The sequence below is a fragment of the Chrysoperla carnea genome, chromosome 5 (genome assembly GCF_905475395.1).
Source record: "Chrysoperla carnea chromosome 5, inChrCarn1.1, whole genome shotgun sequence".
NCBI lineage: Eukaryota > Metazoa > Arthropoda > Insecta > Neuroptera > Chrysopidae > Chrysoperla > Chrysoperla carnea.
The window spans coordinates 45,113,264-45,128,132 of NC_058341.1; the positions used below are offsets into that span (position 1 = coordinate 45,113,264).

The 14,869-nt window shown below is 29.2% G+C and overlaps 1 protein-coding gene across 2 annotated transcripts in view; it reads right to left on the reverse strand.

Moving 5' to 3' along the window:
• Positions 1–209: 209 nt before the first annotated feature.
• The window catches only part of LOC123301868 (inactivation-no-after-potential D protein), a 38,954-nt gene continuing 24,294 nt past the window's right edge, over positions 210–14,869 (reverse strand). Inside the window, exons 4-11 of one of the 2 annotated variants that reach the window (XM_044884806.1) lie at positions 10,168–10,227; positions 3,115–3,216; positions 2,981–3,052; positions 1,584–1,794; positions 1,268–1,392; positions 1,049–1,204; positions 847–984; positions 210–422 (exon numbers count right to left, since the gene is read on the reverse strand). In XM_044884806.1, coding sequence (XP_044740741.1) covers positions 246–422; positions 847–984; positions 1,049–1,204; positions 1,268–1,392; positions 1,584–1,794; positions 2,981–3,052; positions 3,115–3,216; positions 10,168–10,227 — 1,041 coding nt within the window. In that variant the 3' untranslated portion in view covers positions 210–245. The remainder of the gene's footprint in view (positions 423–846; positions 985–1,048; positions 1,205–1,267; positions 1,393–1,583; positions 1,795–2,980; positions 3,053–3,114; positions 3,217–10,167; positions 10,228–14,869) is intronic. The other variant, XM_044884807.1, reaches the window with a different exon arrangement.

Sequence of the window (14,869 nt, forward strand, 5' to 3'; positions counted from 1 at the left end):
CATATAAATAAATAAATTAAAGAGAGATCTCTATTTTTGATTCTTTTTTACCCCTACATCCAGACTAGAACCATAATATGGAATATAGAGGCTATGTTTTTTTTTTTGTATTTTAAAAGGTTTTTTATTTTTTTGTTTTGTTTTGTTTTTTTTTTTCTTTTAAATAACTTTTTTTAAAACTTATTTGTTATATTTTAAAGTTTCTGTATTTTTTATTTATTTTATTTGGATTGATTTTAAAAAAGTTATCTAGGTGCCGGCGGTTTATAGCGCTGTAATTTAATTGCTATTTTTCCAGCTGCAGTTTTTAATGTTGCTGCAGCTTGTTCGGCTGTCGCTGTTGTTAAATCAACACCATTAACGGAAATTACAGCATCACCACGCATTATTCGTCCATCCAAGTCAGCTACACTTCCTTGTAACTAAAATAAAAATATTGTTAATATGATGTTGAATTTGTGAATGGTCTCAAAGAACTAATATTAGCATCAAATTGTTTAAAAGAAAATGAACATTTATTAAAAAAAGAATGGGACGAAAATAAAAAATAAGAAATTTTCAGGAAATTGAATTAATGTGTGTCCGAGGCAGATAATAACTTGGCTTATGATGGACGGTTTACACTGGTGACTGGAAGCCCTACTCATTGTAGAGTCAAGAGACATTTTTTATTCCTTTAATGGAAGCAGTTTAATGTCTCTAGATGTAAGAAAAATTAAGACAAGCGCGAATTCAGCTCTTAAAAAGGTGATTTGACTAATATGATTTCATCTGAACCATAGGAAAAAGATAGAAGGGATAGTTTAAATTAAAAGTAAACAGCTTAAAAAAATTAATATATCTTACAATATCGGAAATATAAACTCCAGGTTCAGTCTTTCTAGCCATAACACCGAGACCAACTCCTTTCCCAGGTTTCTTTGTTAATTCAACGTCAATGATACTATATTCGGGTTTTTCAGGTCGAAAAACTGTTAATCTTACCTAAAAAATTTAACATTTGTTAATATATCTAATATGCATACACTAAATAATGTTGTTCACTTACTTTAGGTTGAATTTGCCTTATAGCACAACTGGCAGCGGTGTACGTAACATCAGCTAGTTTAACTCCATTCACTTCTAGAAGTTGATCACCCGGTTTAACACGACCATCTTTCGCTAAGGAACCATTTGGATAAACTTCATTAACAATAATACCTTTCTGAAAAGATAATTTCGGAGTTATTATTAGAGGACAATTAAAAGTGTTAAAAAGATTACTTACAGGTAACAATGTATCTTTGCCACCGACAAAACTGAGGCCAAGTGCCTTGCTTTCAGTGGTAATTTCAATCACAGTTTCTTTTCCTGGTAAGATAGTGGCAGTAGTAGGATCTGCAACTGGTTCACCTGTACAGAGAAAAATATTCTTTTATAAGTCAATTATCGACAGTTAGTTGTTTTTTCCAGCTGCTTTATTATCTTTAATTCTGAGATAACTTTTAAAGACAATGTCCGGTGTTAGATTCGGTGATCTAATGGAAAAAGACTAACTTCGATTTTTAAAAATAAAAGGTGCGAGGTAATAAATAAAAACTTACTGATTGGTGTAGTAGGTCTTGAAGGTGGTGCGGATGTCTTCAAACCTCCTGGTTTACCAGCTGAACTCGTGGGTCGGGATGGGGGTTTAGCTGAAGCTTTTGCACCAGCACCTCCTGCGGATGGTCCTGTTGCATCATTTTCAGTACGTTTATTTGGATTGCATACAACTAACACCACCAAACCTTCAGTCTTTTTCAAAATACTGGCAGCCTAAAATATTATATAAAATAAATCGTTATACATTGACTTACTTCAATGAAAAAGAACAAATTGTGGAAGCGCAACTAAATTGCGAAGTATATCAAATTTTACTTTGTATTATAGCCATTCATTTGCTTTACCACCATATTTATTAAAATGAATGGTTTGAGACCTAACACATAAATTAAAAATTTAAATAAACCCATTCATTCGTAGCATCGTAACTTCTAAACGGAAGAACTAATATTAATTTTTGTTTGTTTGAAAGTTCATTTGATGTCAATATCTATATAACAAAAACTTTTGATAGAAGTACTATCATTTAAAATATTACAGAAGGCTTTTAAGGTAAAAGTTTATTCTAAACTTAAAATTAGCCCTATATAAAAGAATTATACAAAATTTAATCGACAATCAAAAAGGAGAGAAGAGAGTTCTATGTTTGGCTGTATACGTATTTTTCTTTCATAAATATTCACCAAACTCCTCGCCAATGCTGGATTGACTTTGTTTGTTTAAAAGGATATACTCTCCAGATGGTCCTATAGGGGAAAGTGCTACAAAATGATCCCTCTCTATTTATTATATCTATGGTTAGACAAATTTTCACGTGAAATTTCTTTTTTTGTGTTCGTTTTCGCCGGCTATTATAACACATTCTTGTAGGCGTTTAATTTTTAGGGTCAGTTTTTATGACTTTATTCACATATGTCATCGCGGGTAAAATGATCCCCTTTAAATAGATAAAAATGATCCCTATTTTGATGGTAAAATTATAATATGTTAAATGGTCCCCCATCATGTGGTAGATCTTGAATGGTTGATTTAGATGATTTTACCAGTGATTTTTGTGCTTATACTAATCGTTGACTAGTATTCTTAGTAGGTCGGTAAAACGGTCTTTTTCAGAAATATTGAATGTTTCTAAAAATTTGAACAAACTAAATGAAATGCATACCAATATTGCAACACTTGAATAAAGAAACCAAAAATATTTCGACGTTATACATATCTCGAATAGTTTGGCTATACATTACTTTTTTCCTTAGGGGGGGTTATTGTACGACACCTTTCCTTACTTCTTTCTCATATTAAAACGTGTTCTCGTTTGGGATGGAAATTGTCCAGATAATTTTTTGTTTTTACTGATCTTTCTGGAATTTTTTCGAATTTTTACAACATTTAAAAAACTTACCGTATCGTAACTAGCATTTACTAAAGTGTCTTTGTTAACAGCTAAAATCATATCACCAATATCCAATCCTGCCTAAAATAAAATTGAAAAGATTATATGATGGAATTTTCATAATACAACAAATAAAAATTTACTTTTTCAGCAGCACTTCCTTCTTGAATATCCGAAATAAATATACCTTGACCAACTTCTGCATGTTTTCCTTCAATGATCATAATACCCAAACTTTGCTGGCCCTGTAAATTAAAAATGTTTTAAAATTCTTTTCAATTAACTATATTGTTATAAACAATTAAACTAAATATTAATGTAAAACTAAAAATGATTTTAAAGAATTCTAACTGGTCGTTTAAAAACATATACGACATAAAAACATTTGAAATGAAAAACAGCACAGGAAATCGTTCTCAATGCATTAAGAAAATTAGTAATTAATATAAATGTCGAAATTATGATAGTATTATTAGTGCTCCATACCGTTTCATTTAATATTTCAAAATATTGTTTTTTTCGATAATAGTCGGTAAAGAAAATATGTTAATATTAATATATTTTCCCATCAACAAAATTGTTGGTGATAATTTTTCCCATTATGTCATCCTCGACTTGGCTAAAGTGCTTCCTAATTTTGGAAGGTATGAAACACTAAAAATGACTTAGGTAAACATGAAATAATTTAAATGATAAAAAAAAATTAAAGTGGATCTTGTTGTCTCTCTTTTTCCTCTACAATTTTTAGTTTAGTTGCAGGACTAATAAGTGTAACAAATTATATAAAAATATGGTGGAAGCGATGGAAAAAAAAAGCAATTTAGATTTACAACGGTTCCAGCATATTTCTGTGTGGTACGATTTTAAATACCTTTATATCACCGGGAATTATCTTAATTTTCAAATACAAGATAATGTACCGGTAAGGCATACAGACAGACAGACAGACAAGAAGGCGTGATATAAATAAGAAAGATAAGAAAAACTACATTAATTGGTTCATCGGACTCAATATGCAAGGTAATTTCTTCTTAAAATTTAATAGCAAATTTCATTACGTTTGTCGAAGTAAGAAATTTTGCATACCGTGTCGTATTTATGACAAATTCGTTTTGAAAAATTGTTCCGAAATAAATTCTTGGTATCGTCTTAACGGTATTGTTACATTTAGAGCTAGTTTTGCACATGCTTCAACAGTTCTTTAACAGTCTGTCACAATAAAATGCATGGCTTTAAACTAAAATCAATCTCTTTCATAGAAGTATTGATTTTGTTTATTTAACTTCAGTGATTTTGTATCAATGAATTCATATTTTAAATTCAATCCCATTCTATTGTAAATACAAATATTTAGCTGTACTTATTCCAATCATTAGGAAATTGTTTGAAAGTATTTTTACTTTATTTCAAACTGAAAACGGCCAACTTCGGGATGAGGTTGCCATTATTTCAATTGTTTTTTTCAGTGTAATCAAATCCAATTTCCAACAGTTTAAAATCCCTTTGAATTTTTTTCACGCCTTAACACAGAAAATACTAAAACTACTAACAAGGATATGAGTATTAAACAAATGATTAAAGCAATTATGTAATTATAAAACAATGAATGATAATAATATTAAGTAAGCTATTTACACTACTTGATATTTGAAGTTGAATATTACCATTTTATTTGTGTGTGCGAATTTAGATTACATAAATTTGTGGCTTTTGTAAAATGTACAATTTGATAACAATTAAATAATATTTGTAGGTGTTAAATAATTTACAAAAACAGTCATAAAATATGATAAGAACAAAAAAAAAAAGATGAAAGAGTACGATATCCTGTACAAATAAAGCAAATTTCATAATAATTATATACCATATTTACAAATTAAAAAAAGTCTATTATTATAATAATAACACTTCCACCAAAAAGTTTATTCGAGGAAATAGCGTGCAAATGCCAAGATGAAAGATTATTGCCTACCCATTATAACAGGACGAATAAATACCAAAATTTTTTTCTCGCGGGAAATTTTTTGTTTGGGTGTGGGCAGAAAGTGAAGGGGCCTTTTCTTTTGTAATGGTAGCGCATATCTTCTAGTATACAGGGTGGGTCATTTTTATATATAATGGCTAATAGCTCGTTTTGTAGTTAACCAATCAAAAAATAACTTAAACAAAAGTTTTAGAGTTTGATGGAGGACATTATGTTCTGAAATCAGATTGGGCCTAGTTCTTCGAGTTTCTGTAATAGCCAATTAAGATCTTACAAGGTACAAGATGGAATAACACTTTAAATTAGAAAGTTAAACCTCTTAAAAACACTAACGTTTTTCATCTACATCATTTTTTCGAAAAACATTACCTTACGGAGGAAATGCGACTTAAAAATATGTCATTATTGCATTTAATAGAAAGAAAGCACGCTAACTACGGAAAAGTTGAGGATCAACTTTCTAATTTAAAGTGTTATTCTATCTCTTACGGTTTAGAATCTTAATTGGCTTTTAAAGTAACCCCGAAGTACTAGGTCCAATCTGATGTCAGAACATGATTCCCCCATCAAACTCGGTAACTTTTGTTCAAGTTATTTTTTGAGTGGTTAACTACAAAAAGAGCTATTAGCTTTTATAGATAAAAATGACCCATCCTGTATATTTATTCCGGGTGATGCAGGGTAATTGAAAGTTAGGGAAAATTTGTTAGATATTATATTAATTTTTTCCAGTTCCGGTTAATGCGTATTAACCATATTTTGTGTTTGCCCACAGGATTTACCAAGAGTATCTATCTGTCTCGTACCTTGGACGTTTTTTCCAGACAAAAAAATGTGTGGTATTTATATATTCGGCAATCTTTCTCAAAAAGTGTTATTTGTGGTCGTGGGTGACAAGTACGCCTTGGAATTTTCTTTGACCACGGCCAATAGTGGTCTCAGTAAGGTGCCAATAGCTTATGTTATTTATAAACAAACTTATCCAAGTCTTTTCTCTGTAGAAAATTCAACAATTGTTTTTTCTAACACTCTAAATATTCCCGAAGCTTATTTAGTAATTTAAAAAAGTACTCTTTTGATTTTTTCATTTAACTAATCTAATAACAGTTCATTGATTGGAACCTTAAAACTCGAATGGGAAATTTAAGAAATATTTTCTCAATGAAAGATTTTTAAGCATTAAAAGCACATCAAAAATGTGAAAGTATAGAATTTGGCCAGATAATTACAAGGAAAATTGTGTTTGTTTAAAATCGGCGAAACGATTATTTATTTATTTTTACAAAAAAAAAAAGATGGTTCGTTCTAAATATTGTTAGCCATTGGTACCTTGTTCGCATTAGTATTCGATTATTTCTGCATAAATTGATAATTTATATTAGCAGAATTGATAATAATTGCGAACACAAAAAAGTGTTTGAGTACTATTATTATAATAATGTCACTTTTATCAAACAATTTGTGTGGGTTTTAAAATTAAAAGTATTGAATAATAATTATTTAAAATGTATGAATTCTTAAAACTTATTATTTATTTTGATTTCATTTTCTTGGTAATGATTATTTTCTTTTTTCTTGGTATTTAGATGTTGAGAAAGTGAATTTTGATTTATTATTTACAAGTCACGGTCAACTACAGGTCTTGGTCTTTTATAAATGACCGTGATGAAGTGAAATAAAACAAAATATAAGAAGTATAATTATTTAAGGTTACACGGCTATCAGAACAATTGGGCCAAAAAAAATTCGTTGAAGTTACTGATCATTTGAGGATTGATTATAGTAGTTGTGTACACACGAATACTGCGGTTAGTCAAGCAAACGATAGAACAGGGATCAGATATATGCTATCGGAATAGTTATGTTTTTTTAAATGAATTTACTAAAGCTGAAAATTGTTATGTATATTGCATATAAACAACAGATATGACTGTCGTAAGGTAAGAGGTGTGTATTTTCGTAGCAACCGTTCAGCCAAGAAAAGGCTATCGGATTTCTTTTTGTGAGGTTTTCTTAAGCGTCTATATACAAACCTACCAAGTTATATATAAAAGAAACTTGCGAAAAGTCATAGAAAATTACCTCGAACGAATAAACTGCTATAGATGGTCCCAAGACGACTATTCGGCTAACATTATTTTTCATATTATATGTATTCGGATCATAAAAATTTAAGTAAGAAAATGTTACATTTTGTGTTTTTTTTTTTAAAATTTAGGAAACTCAATTTGGATCACTCTTTATATTTTGTATAAAAACTCGTGTGAAAGGCACATGTTTAATCAAATTAAACTACGAGTACTATAGATTAAGTTTTGAAAAACTTCCTGTTGATAAACTGTTATAAAACAATTGCATAAACAAAGTAGGTATTTGAAATTGTGATTTTTTTTTTTAAAGTTTGTAGCTATTTTTGATTTATGAGGAATTGTCTAACTAATGGCGGTAGTGGCCGTCTTTGTCTCATTGTATATCTTGCTGCTACTTGTAATCAGTTTTTGGTAAATCCTGGAAGGGTTGATGAATAATTTTCCAAAATGAATTGATGAAGTAGGTAAAAGTCCTTAATTCGGCTTATGAAGTATGATTCATATTGAGTTTTTTAAATTTAATTAAAAAAACATATTAAGTATATTTCATTTAATATGAAAAATTAAAGGCAGTGGACTCTTGGACTTTTCGTAAGTTTGGAGGGAGAGAGGTTGTATAGGCTATCCTAGGCTTATCTTATCTCTAATGTTTACAGTTTTCTCGAACTTTTGCACAATGATGCGAATTAGTCGCTCAATAGGACGATTAAATTGACCATAATCTTTCCGTAAATAAACTGTTATTTCTGTAGAACAAGTGAACAAATTTAGCATTGAGCGTTGTCGAACCGTATCTAAACGATTCATATCGTAAATGGAACACTTCAAACTGACATTCGATGTTTGCAACAAGTGAAAATATTCATAAAAATTCTATTTTACAGAGTTGCAATCATAGGAAACTGAAATTGGACACTCTTTATCTTAGTTCGTGTAGCTTTATAATATTAGAGCTTAAGTCTGATAGACCGTAAGATCGGTGCAGATTATGAAAACTATTTCAATGTTGACCGGTTTGAGAAAATATCTCAATACTCACATTTCTACATTCGATTGGCTAAATCTTTCAAAACGCGGAAAGGTATCGAGGTATCTTAAAAAAATATCAAAGCCGACAAAATCGTAGCTGTTTCAACATGAAAAAAAGAAGCTCGATATGTTAAGCACGCGGATTCTCGGATATTTTCTCTCGTTCTGATCAAAACAGATAAAATTCTCAACCACCTCCCAGGCATCTCGTTATGGCCTCTTAGTTCGTGACTTATATTTAGAGATCAAATCAAGACCTGATCCAGAGTTGACGAATGAAGACTATATACAAAATAGTTAAATAAAAAAAAAAGAGCATTTAGTATGGAATGTGTGAAATAAAATTATGATTAATGAAATTTTAAAAGATTTTATAAATACATTAAAACTTTAAACATTTGTAATCTAAATATTTACGTTACAAAAATACTTTATATTTACAATAATTTTTTGTTCAAATTAGAAAATTAATTACTTTTTTATACTTTTTTTTTTTTTTTTAAATTGTAAAACTTTATACATGAGTAGTGATAATTTAATAATAAGTTTTAAAAACACATAAAATGGTTTTTTATTTGTATTTAAAAAAAAATATTAGACACGTTTTTAATTGAGTTTGTTAATGGTATGAAAACAGAGCCTTCACGTTTTTAACGGGAATTGATTTTCAGTACTTTTTTTTCCTCAAATTTTGATATAATATTACTTTGTAACCCTACAGAAGCAAATTATCGTCCAGCATAAGATATGTGTTTGAATTACAACTTATTTCACAAAAAAAGTGTCGAAGAATTTATCGCGACGGATTTAGGCAAAAAATAGACTGAAAAAAAATTTCAGTAATAATGTCCCATTTTTGAAGGCATGGGCAGAACCCTGAATGTTTTTAGAAAATCTCTTCAAAATACCATCCCTCGACAGTAATAGACAAAAATTGATTAGAAAATAACGATCCAAATTTTTAGTATGTTATAGTTAACGAAACATATTATTACATAAAACAAAAATTTGGGTATCTTGCTGATCAATTAAGAGTGTAAAAAATCATAGGAGGGTGCCTTCATCTTAAATGCGACATACTAAATGATAATATGTTTCGAAAAATTCTGATCATTATCTAATAAATAATTTTTTTCTATTACTACCGAGTCATCATCCTTAAACACTTGCAGAGATTATTCTTCAGAGAGTCCAATTCACCGAGCAAAATTATATCATAATCCACTGAAAATCAATTTCAACAATATACGAGAGAAATTCATGTTTAATAAATGATTTATTAACTTGTTGTTCTTGGACAAAAAAATCTACAAATTGAAATTTTGATTAAAAGATTCGATGATGGCATAGAATCTAATTTTATAAGAAATTTTCAGCTGTAGATTAATTCTTTTTTCACGAAACTCATTTCATTGAATCGAATGGAATATTTACATTTGTATTTTTTTTAAATTACACAATTTGGCAAACTGCTGCTAAATTTTAAGTATAGATAATTTCGCTTGTATAATGTTTCAGTTATTTAGAATATTTAGAGTATGGATATAATATTTACAGATTTGATATGTTTATTGAAGGCGGTTTTGTACAACCTTTCAAGCATTTTTCTTTACTCGTGTAGGATAAGTAGGTACTCTATTTCTGCTCTGTTTTCTGTGCGACAAATAGCTATTACATTGTGTTCTCCATATTTACTTGTCGCTCTTTTTACACAAATGATAATTTGAGCACTGGCTAAAATAGCTACTTGGCATGTCAGAGAACTATTCCCACATTCATAAAGAAAAATAGCGTGTACAACTTGTGCGGATTGTTGATTACGCAGTCGGGTGGTAAAAGCTTTCGTTCGTAATTCTAACTTCACTCTCGTGCGCAATTGACAATTTAGTGCACTTTGCACTTTTAGTGCACTTATACCACTATACTACTGAAGAGCGAATTCAATGATTTAAAATTATGTAAAAAATTTAATAAAAATTACCAATATATCCATAAAATTCACTCTTAGCTTTATTTTATAAATAAGTTTTTCTAAGACAATCTAATGTAGCAATACGTGTTTGTTTATATTTCTGTTTAAACTGTGCTTTTACCTTTTTCAGTGTTACAGTGCGAACATTCTTGAAGTTGCTGAATCGTTCTTCGGCTGTTTGCTGTGATCAAATTATAAATACAAAAAATTATGTAAAAAAAAAAATAAAATAATAATAATAATAAAAATCATAAGTTAAAAAAGCTTGTAATTTGTTATTTATAAAGTGAATTTGATTGTGAAAAAGCATTTTGCTATTGTTTATTTTTGGTAAATTCAAAGCATTCCAGTATAAAAGTATGTTTATATTCATATTTTTGACTAGTGTTTTTCAAAGGCAATTTTTAAATTGTAAAGATTGCCAGAATTGTTCAAAGTTCAACACGGAAAATTTTAAAACTGACATAAATTATCATTAATAGAGGAGAAAATTAAAAAAAATAAGGTAAAATTATAATTATTAAAAAACGTTTTCTATCACATTTTATAGTTTTCACAAGTAGAAAAGGATTGTGCTATTAAAGTGTTGTTATAAGTCTATCGTTGCCTGCGACTTACACTAGGAGTACCAACAAGTACGTACGTTTTTCGGAAATAGAACTGCACAATTTGTGAGAGCTCGTTAGAAAAAGGTCTATTTTGACGTATTTAGCCACTTTATACTAATGTAGTTTTATTTAGGTACTATTTTCTGTGTTATTTCTTTTCAGATTTAGCTAATGATGAAGCGAAATTGACATGATTCTCTTGTCTGTATTTTTGGAGACCGATAATAGTAAGTTTGGTAATAAATAAATTTTAAGTATTAACTTTGACTCGAGTTTCGATTTTATGAAATGCGAGTTTTTCGATTTTCGTGTTTTGTTTGCCGTGTACGTTAAAAGAAAGTTATTAACAATAAAATTTCCAAACTTTCTACCAATTTTTTCATATCTTGTACATTTAATCTATTTTAATAACCTACTTTTGACGCATACGGTAGAAAAAATAATCGTCAAAAAATTAGATTCTCATTAATTCGACAGCAAATTTTGCTATTGCCAAAAAAACCTTTATCAATTCTCAAAAAAACATAGTCTATATGCTGAACTATATGATTAGATGCTTGGTTCAAATTTTTCGTCTTCGTACTTGGAAAAGAAGAAAATATGAAATTTTACTTTTATTTACGAATAAAAAAATATTTGTTAAGAGCTTGTGAAATATCAATTTATTTACAGGGTGTCTAGCTAGCTAAGTTGGCTTTATATGAAAACTTTTTGTGAAAAAAAATTGTGAAAGTTCGATAGGGATCTTATTAGTCGCTTACAACTGTAAACCATAAGGGAAAAGTTCAAGAAATCACTTCCGAGATATGTAGGAGTGTATTTAAACAATTTGGTAAAGGAACAATTACATGTATGGAACACGAAGGTGGATACGTTGAGGAAAAAACAAACTGTTCTAAATGGTGTACATTTAACGACCATTCACATTCCTATTGAACTTTCACAATTTGTGCGCACCCTGTATATTCGATTTCAAAAGTGAATAGCTCTTAAAGAATAAATTTTTTTCGTAAACCTTATAATAAACAAGTGAAAACAAACAATTGACTGAGTTAATTGTTGAAATACCATGCATAGTCAGTGTTGATTTCTTTATCACATAACACATAAATACATGTGACACATAACTGATATTCAAGTAAAGTGCATACTATAAAATTTCCGCCTAATTGGCCCCCACACGGGTAAACGAAAAAATGTTTCAAACAAAAGTTGTTTATTTTTTTATAAGGAACATTTTTTACATTTAAACTTTTGTTCTATCTCTAACGGTTTACAAGATGGATCTTACGGACCCAAGACCCAATTGACCTATGATGCTCATTTTCGAACTCGACCTCACTTTTTACGTCCTGAGAACGCTGTAAAAATTTCAGCTCGATATCTTTTTTCATTTTTGAGTTATCGTGCCCACAGACGGACGGACGGACGGACAGCCGGAAATGGACTAATTAGGTGATTCTATGAACACCTATACCAAAATTTTTTTCGTAGCATCAATATTTTTAAGCCTTACAAACTTGGGACTAAACTTAATATACTATGTATATTTCATATATACATGGTATAAAAAGTTTATCATATGTAGCTAACTTAGCTTGACATCCTGTATATATTTTTTTTTGGTAAAAATAATATAAATTTTTATTACATTTGCTATTTACTTTATTAAGACCAAATGTTTCAACAATTTAGGGACATTATCAAATTGTCCAGATAATAATCAAAAAGATGAAACATATGTAACAGAATAAATAAATATAGTAGAATAGCATGTCCATAAATACACCTCTGGAAATTTTAATATGGCTTAATTATGGTCTGCAGCTCAGCACAAATTAATTTTCTTACAAAATTCTAAAAGAGTGTTTTTTTATCACGGGGCCCGGAATTTGAATATTAAAGCTGATCAGATTAAAAGCTTGACGATATAGGTTTTTAATCTTAAAAGTAAAATTATTGAATAATGAACAGAGTTTTGTGCAATGCTTAAATTGCATCCGTGATCGTTGTTAGGGATTCAGAAATTACAGAAAATTGTAATTTTTAAGGTTTCGAGCAACGAAAACCTCGTTTTTTCTTGTGTTGGATAAAATAACTTTTGTATTTGTTATCCAACTATCTTCCAATTAGAATAACAAAATAAAACTTCTCAATCAATTTTAAACTGTTTTGCATAACCAATATTTTTTTAGCTTCATTTACGAGAGAGAAAAGGAAAAAGTAGCTTGATTAAGCAAAATGAAGTCACATAATAATATCCAGAGATCAATGATAATTTTTGGTGACGGTACTTTGTCTATAATTGAATTCTATAAGAAATAAAAACAATTACAACATCTATTATTAATATTTCTGACTAATCTATGAAAATATTCTAAAAATAGAAAAGAATGGAATGCTTTGAATATAAAAATAAACTATATATATATATATATATATTTATTTAATTGTATAAAAATTCTTTTTATCAGATAAAAAGAAAATTTTTATGATTGTAGAGCTAAAATAATAAAGTTTTATTAAATGAAAATCTTCAAAATAATTTCAGGCTAAAATAAAAACATTCTGTTTTGTTTGAAATGTATGTTATTAAAAAATTATAGTGTTCTGATATGTGTTTTGTTATGTGCGTTCAGCACTGGAAAACGAATGAAATTAGAAAGATATGTTTTCTATTTTCTATGTAATAATTAATTCACTTATATGTACATCAAAGAAACAACTGATATTGTGTGCTATGTTTCGAGGTAGAAGGCCAAGGGCAAAAGTCAAAGTTTGTTTATTGTACATTTTTACTTTATTATATTATAAATATAATAAAGTATTGTGATCGATATTTTGAGGGTCTCTGATTCCAAAAAAGTGGTTTTTAAAAAATGTTGCGTCCGTCGGTATGTCGGTATGTCTGTTACCAAGCTGGAGCCTTCAATTTTCAACCGATTTTTCTCAAACTCGGTACATAGGTTCAGTTTGGTCATAATTCCAGACGATTTTTTCATTTTTTTCCTAGGCCTTTTTTTAAGGGTACTTCCCTCAAGACCAAAACAGGATATTTGGGGTTTTCTCAAAAACGGCTCAAACGATTTCGATTAAACTAGGCACAAGGCTAGACTTTAAGGAGTTCCTAGGATTGGTATAAGCCACATATCCGAGAAAATTCCAGAAGTCCCACACCCTAGGGAAAACCTTTCCAAATACAGGAAATGGGATTTTCTAAGGAGAGGCTGAGGGGACAGCAGTGAAACTTCGTATCAGGATTTACATCAACAAGTTCCTAGGTTTGATATAACTCCCCTGTGGGACCCCTCCCCTTGGAGCCGTGGAGCTGGAGGGAATGAAATCGTCCAAAGTGGTCAAATCAACCCTACCCAAAATTGATCAAATATTATTTAAAATGTCTTTTTAAGTAACTTTTGTAACTTGGTAATCTTTGCTTAACCTCACCCTTACCAAACTACATCCTTCTAAAGTCAAATTAGTGAAGTTAAGAAACTGAAACGTTTCCTTGTTTTTAAATAATTCCTACAATTGGCTGCTTTCAATAAAAATATTACAATAATAATATATCAATTTTATAATATAATAAAATCTTGTCCGATGTTTCGGACCGTTTATTGTAAATCTATTTATTCATTTTTTACATGCATAAATTATTATTAAAAGTATATTAAATTTTTTAATATTTATAGTCTCATAAAACATAATTAAAGACTTGAAATTCGCGTACGATTTTGTGGGTATCAGTTAGTATCTTATAAAATATTTCTTAAGAAATATCATCAATTGAATTACTTTTAATATGAAAAATAAAAATTCTTTGAATTTTTCTTTGGAAAAAATGTAGTCTAAGTATTTATAATCTATTTATATATTTGACTTTTATCTTATCAATTTTATATTATTTAAATAATATTTTTAGTTAATGTACATTTGTTTTACTTGTTAAGAGTATTAGTTGTTGATATAAATAATATGTTTTTAACAGTCTGGTATTTGCTGTAGACCGAAAGAAAGTGTAATATTTGGGCATATCATTTTCTCGCCTCTGAAGAGGCTGAAAAGTTTTTCAATATTGACTAAAATGCGAGGGAACCGTACGATTAATACATGGAAAAAATTTCGTATTACGTTTTTTGAAATTGTTGCGATTTTGTGAAAAAGTGTATATTTTGAAGTCCACAAAAATATTGTCATCAGGGCAGCGAAAAACTG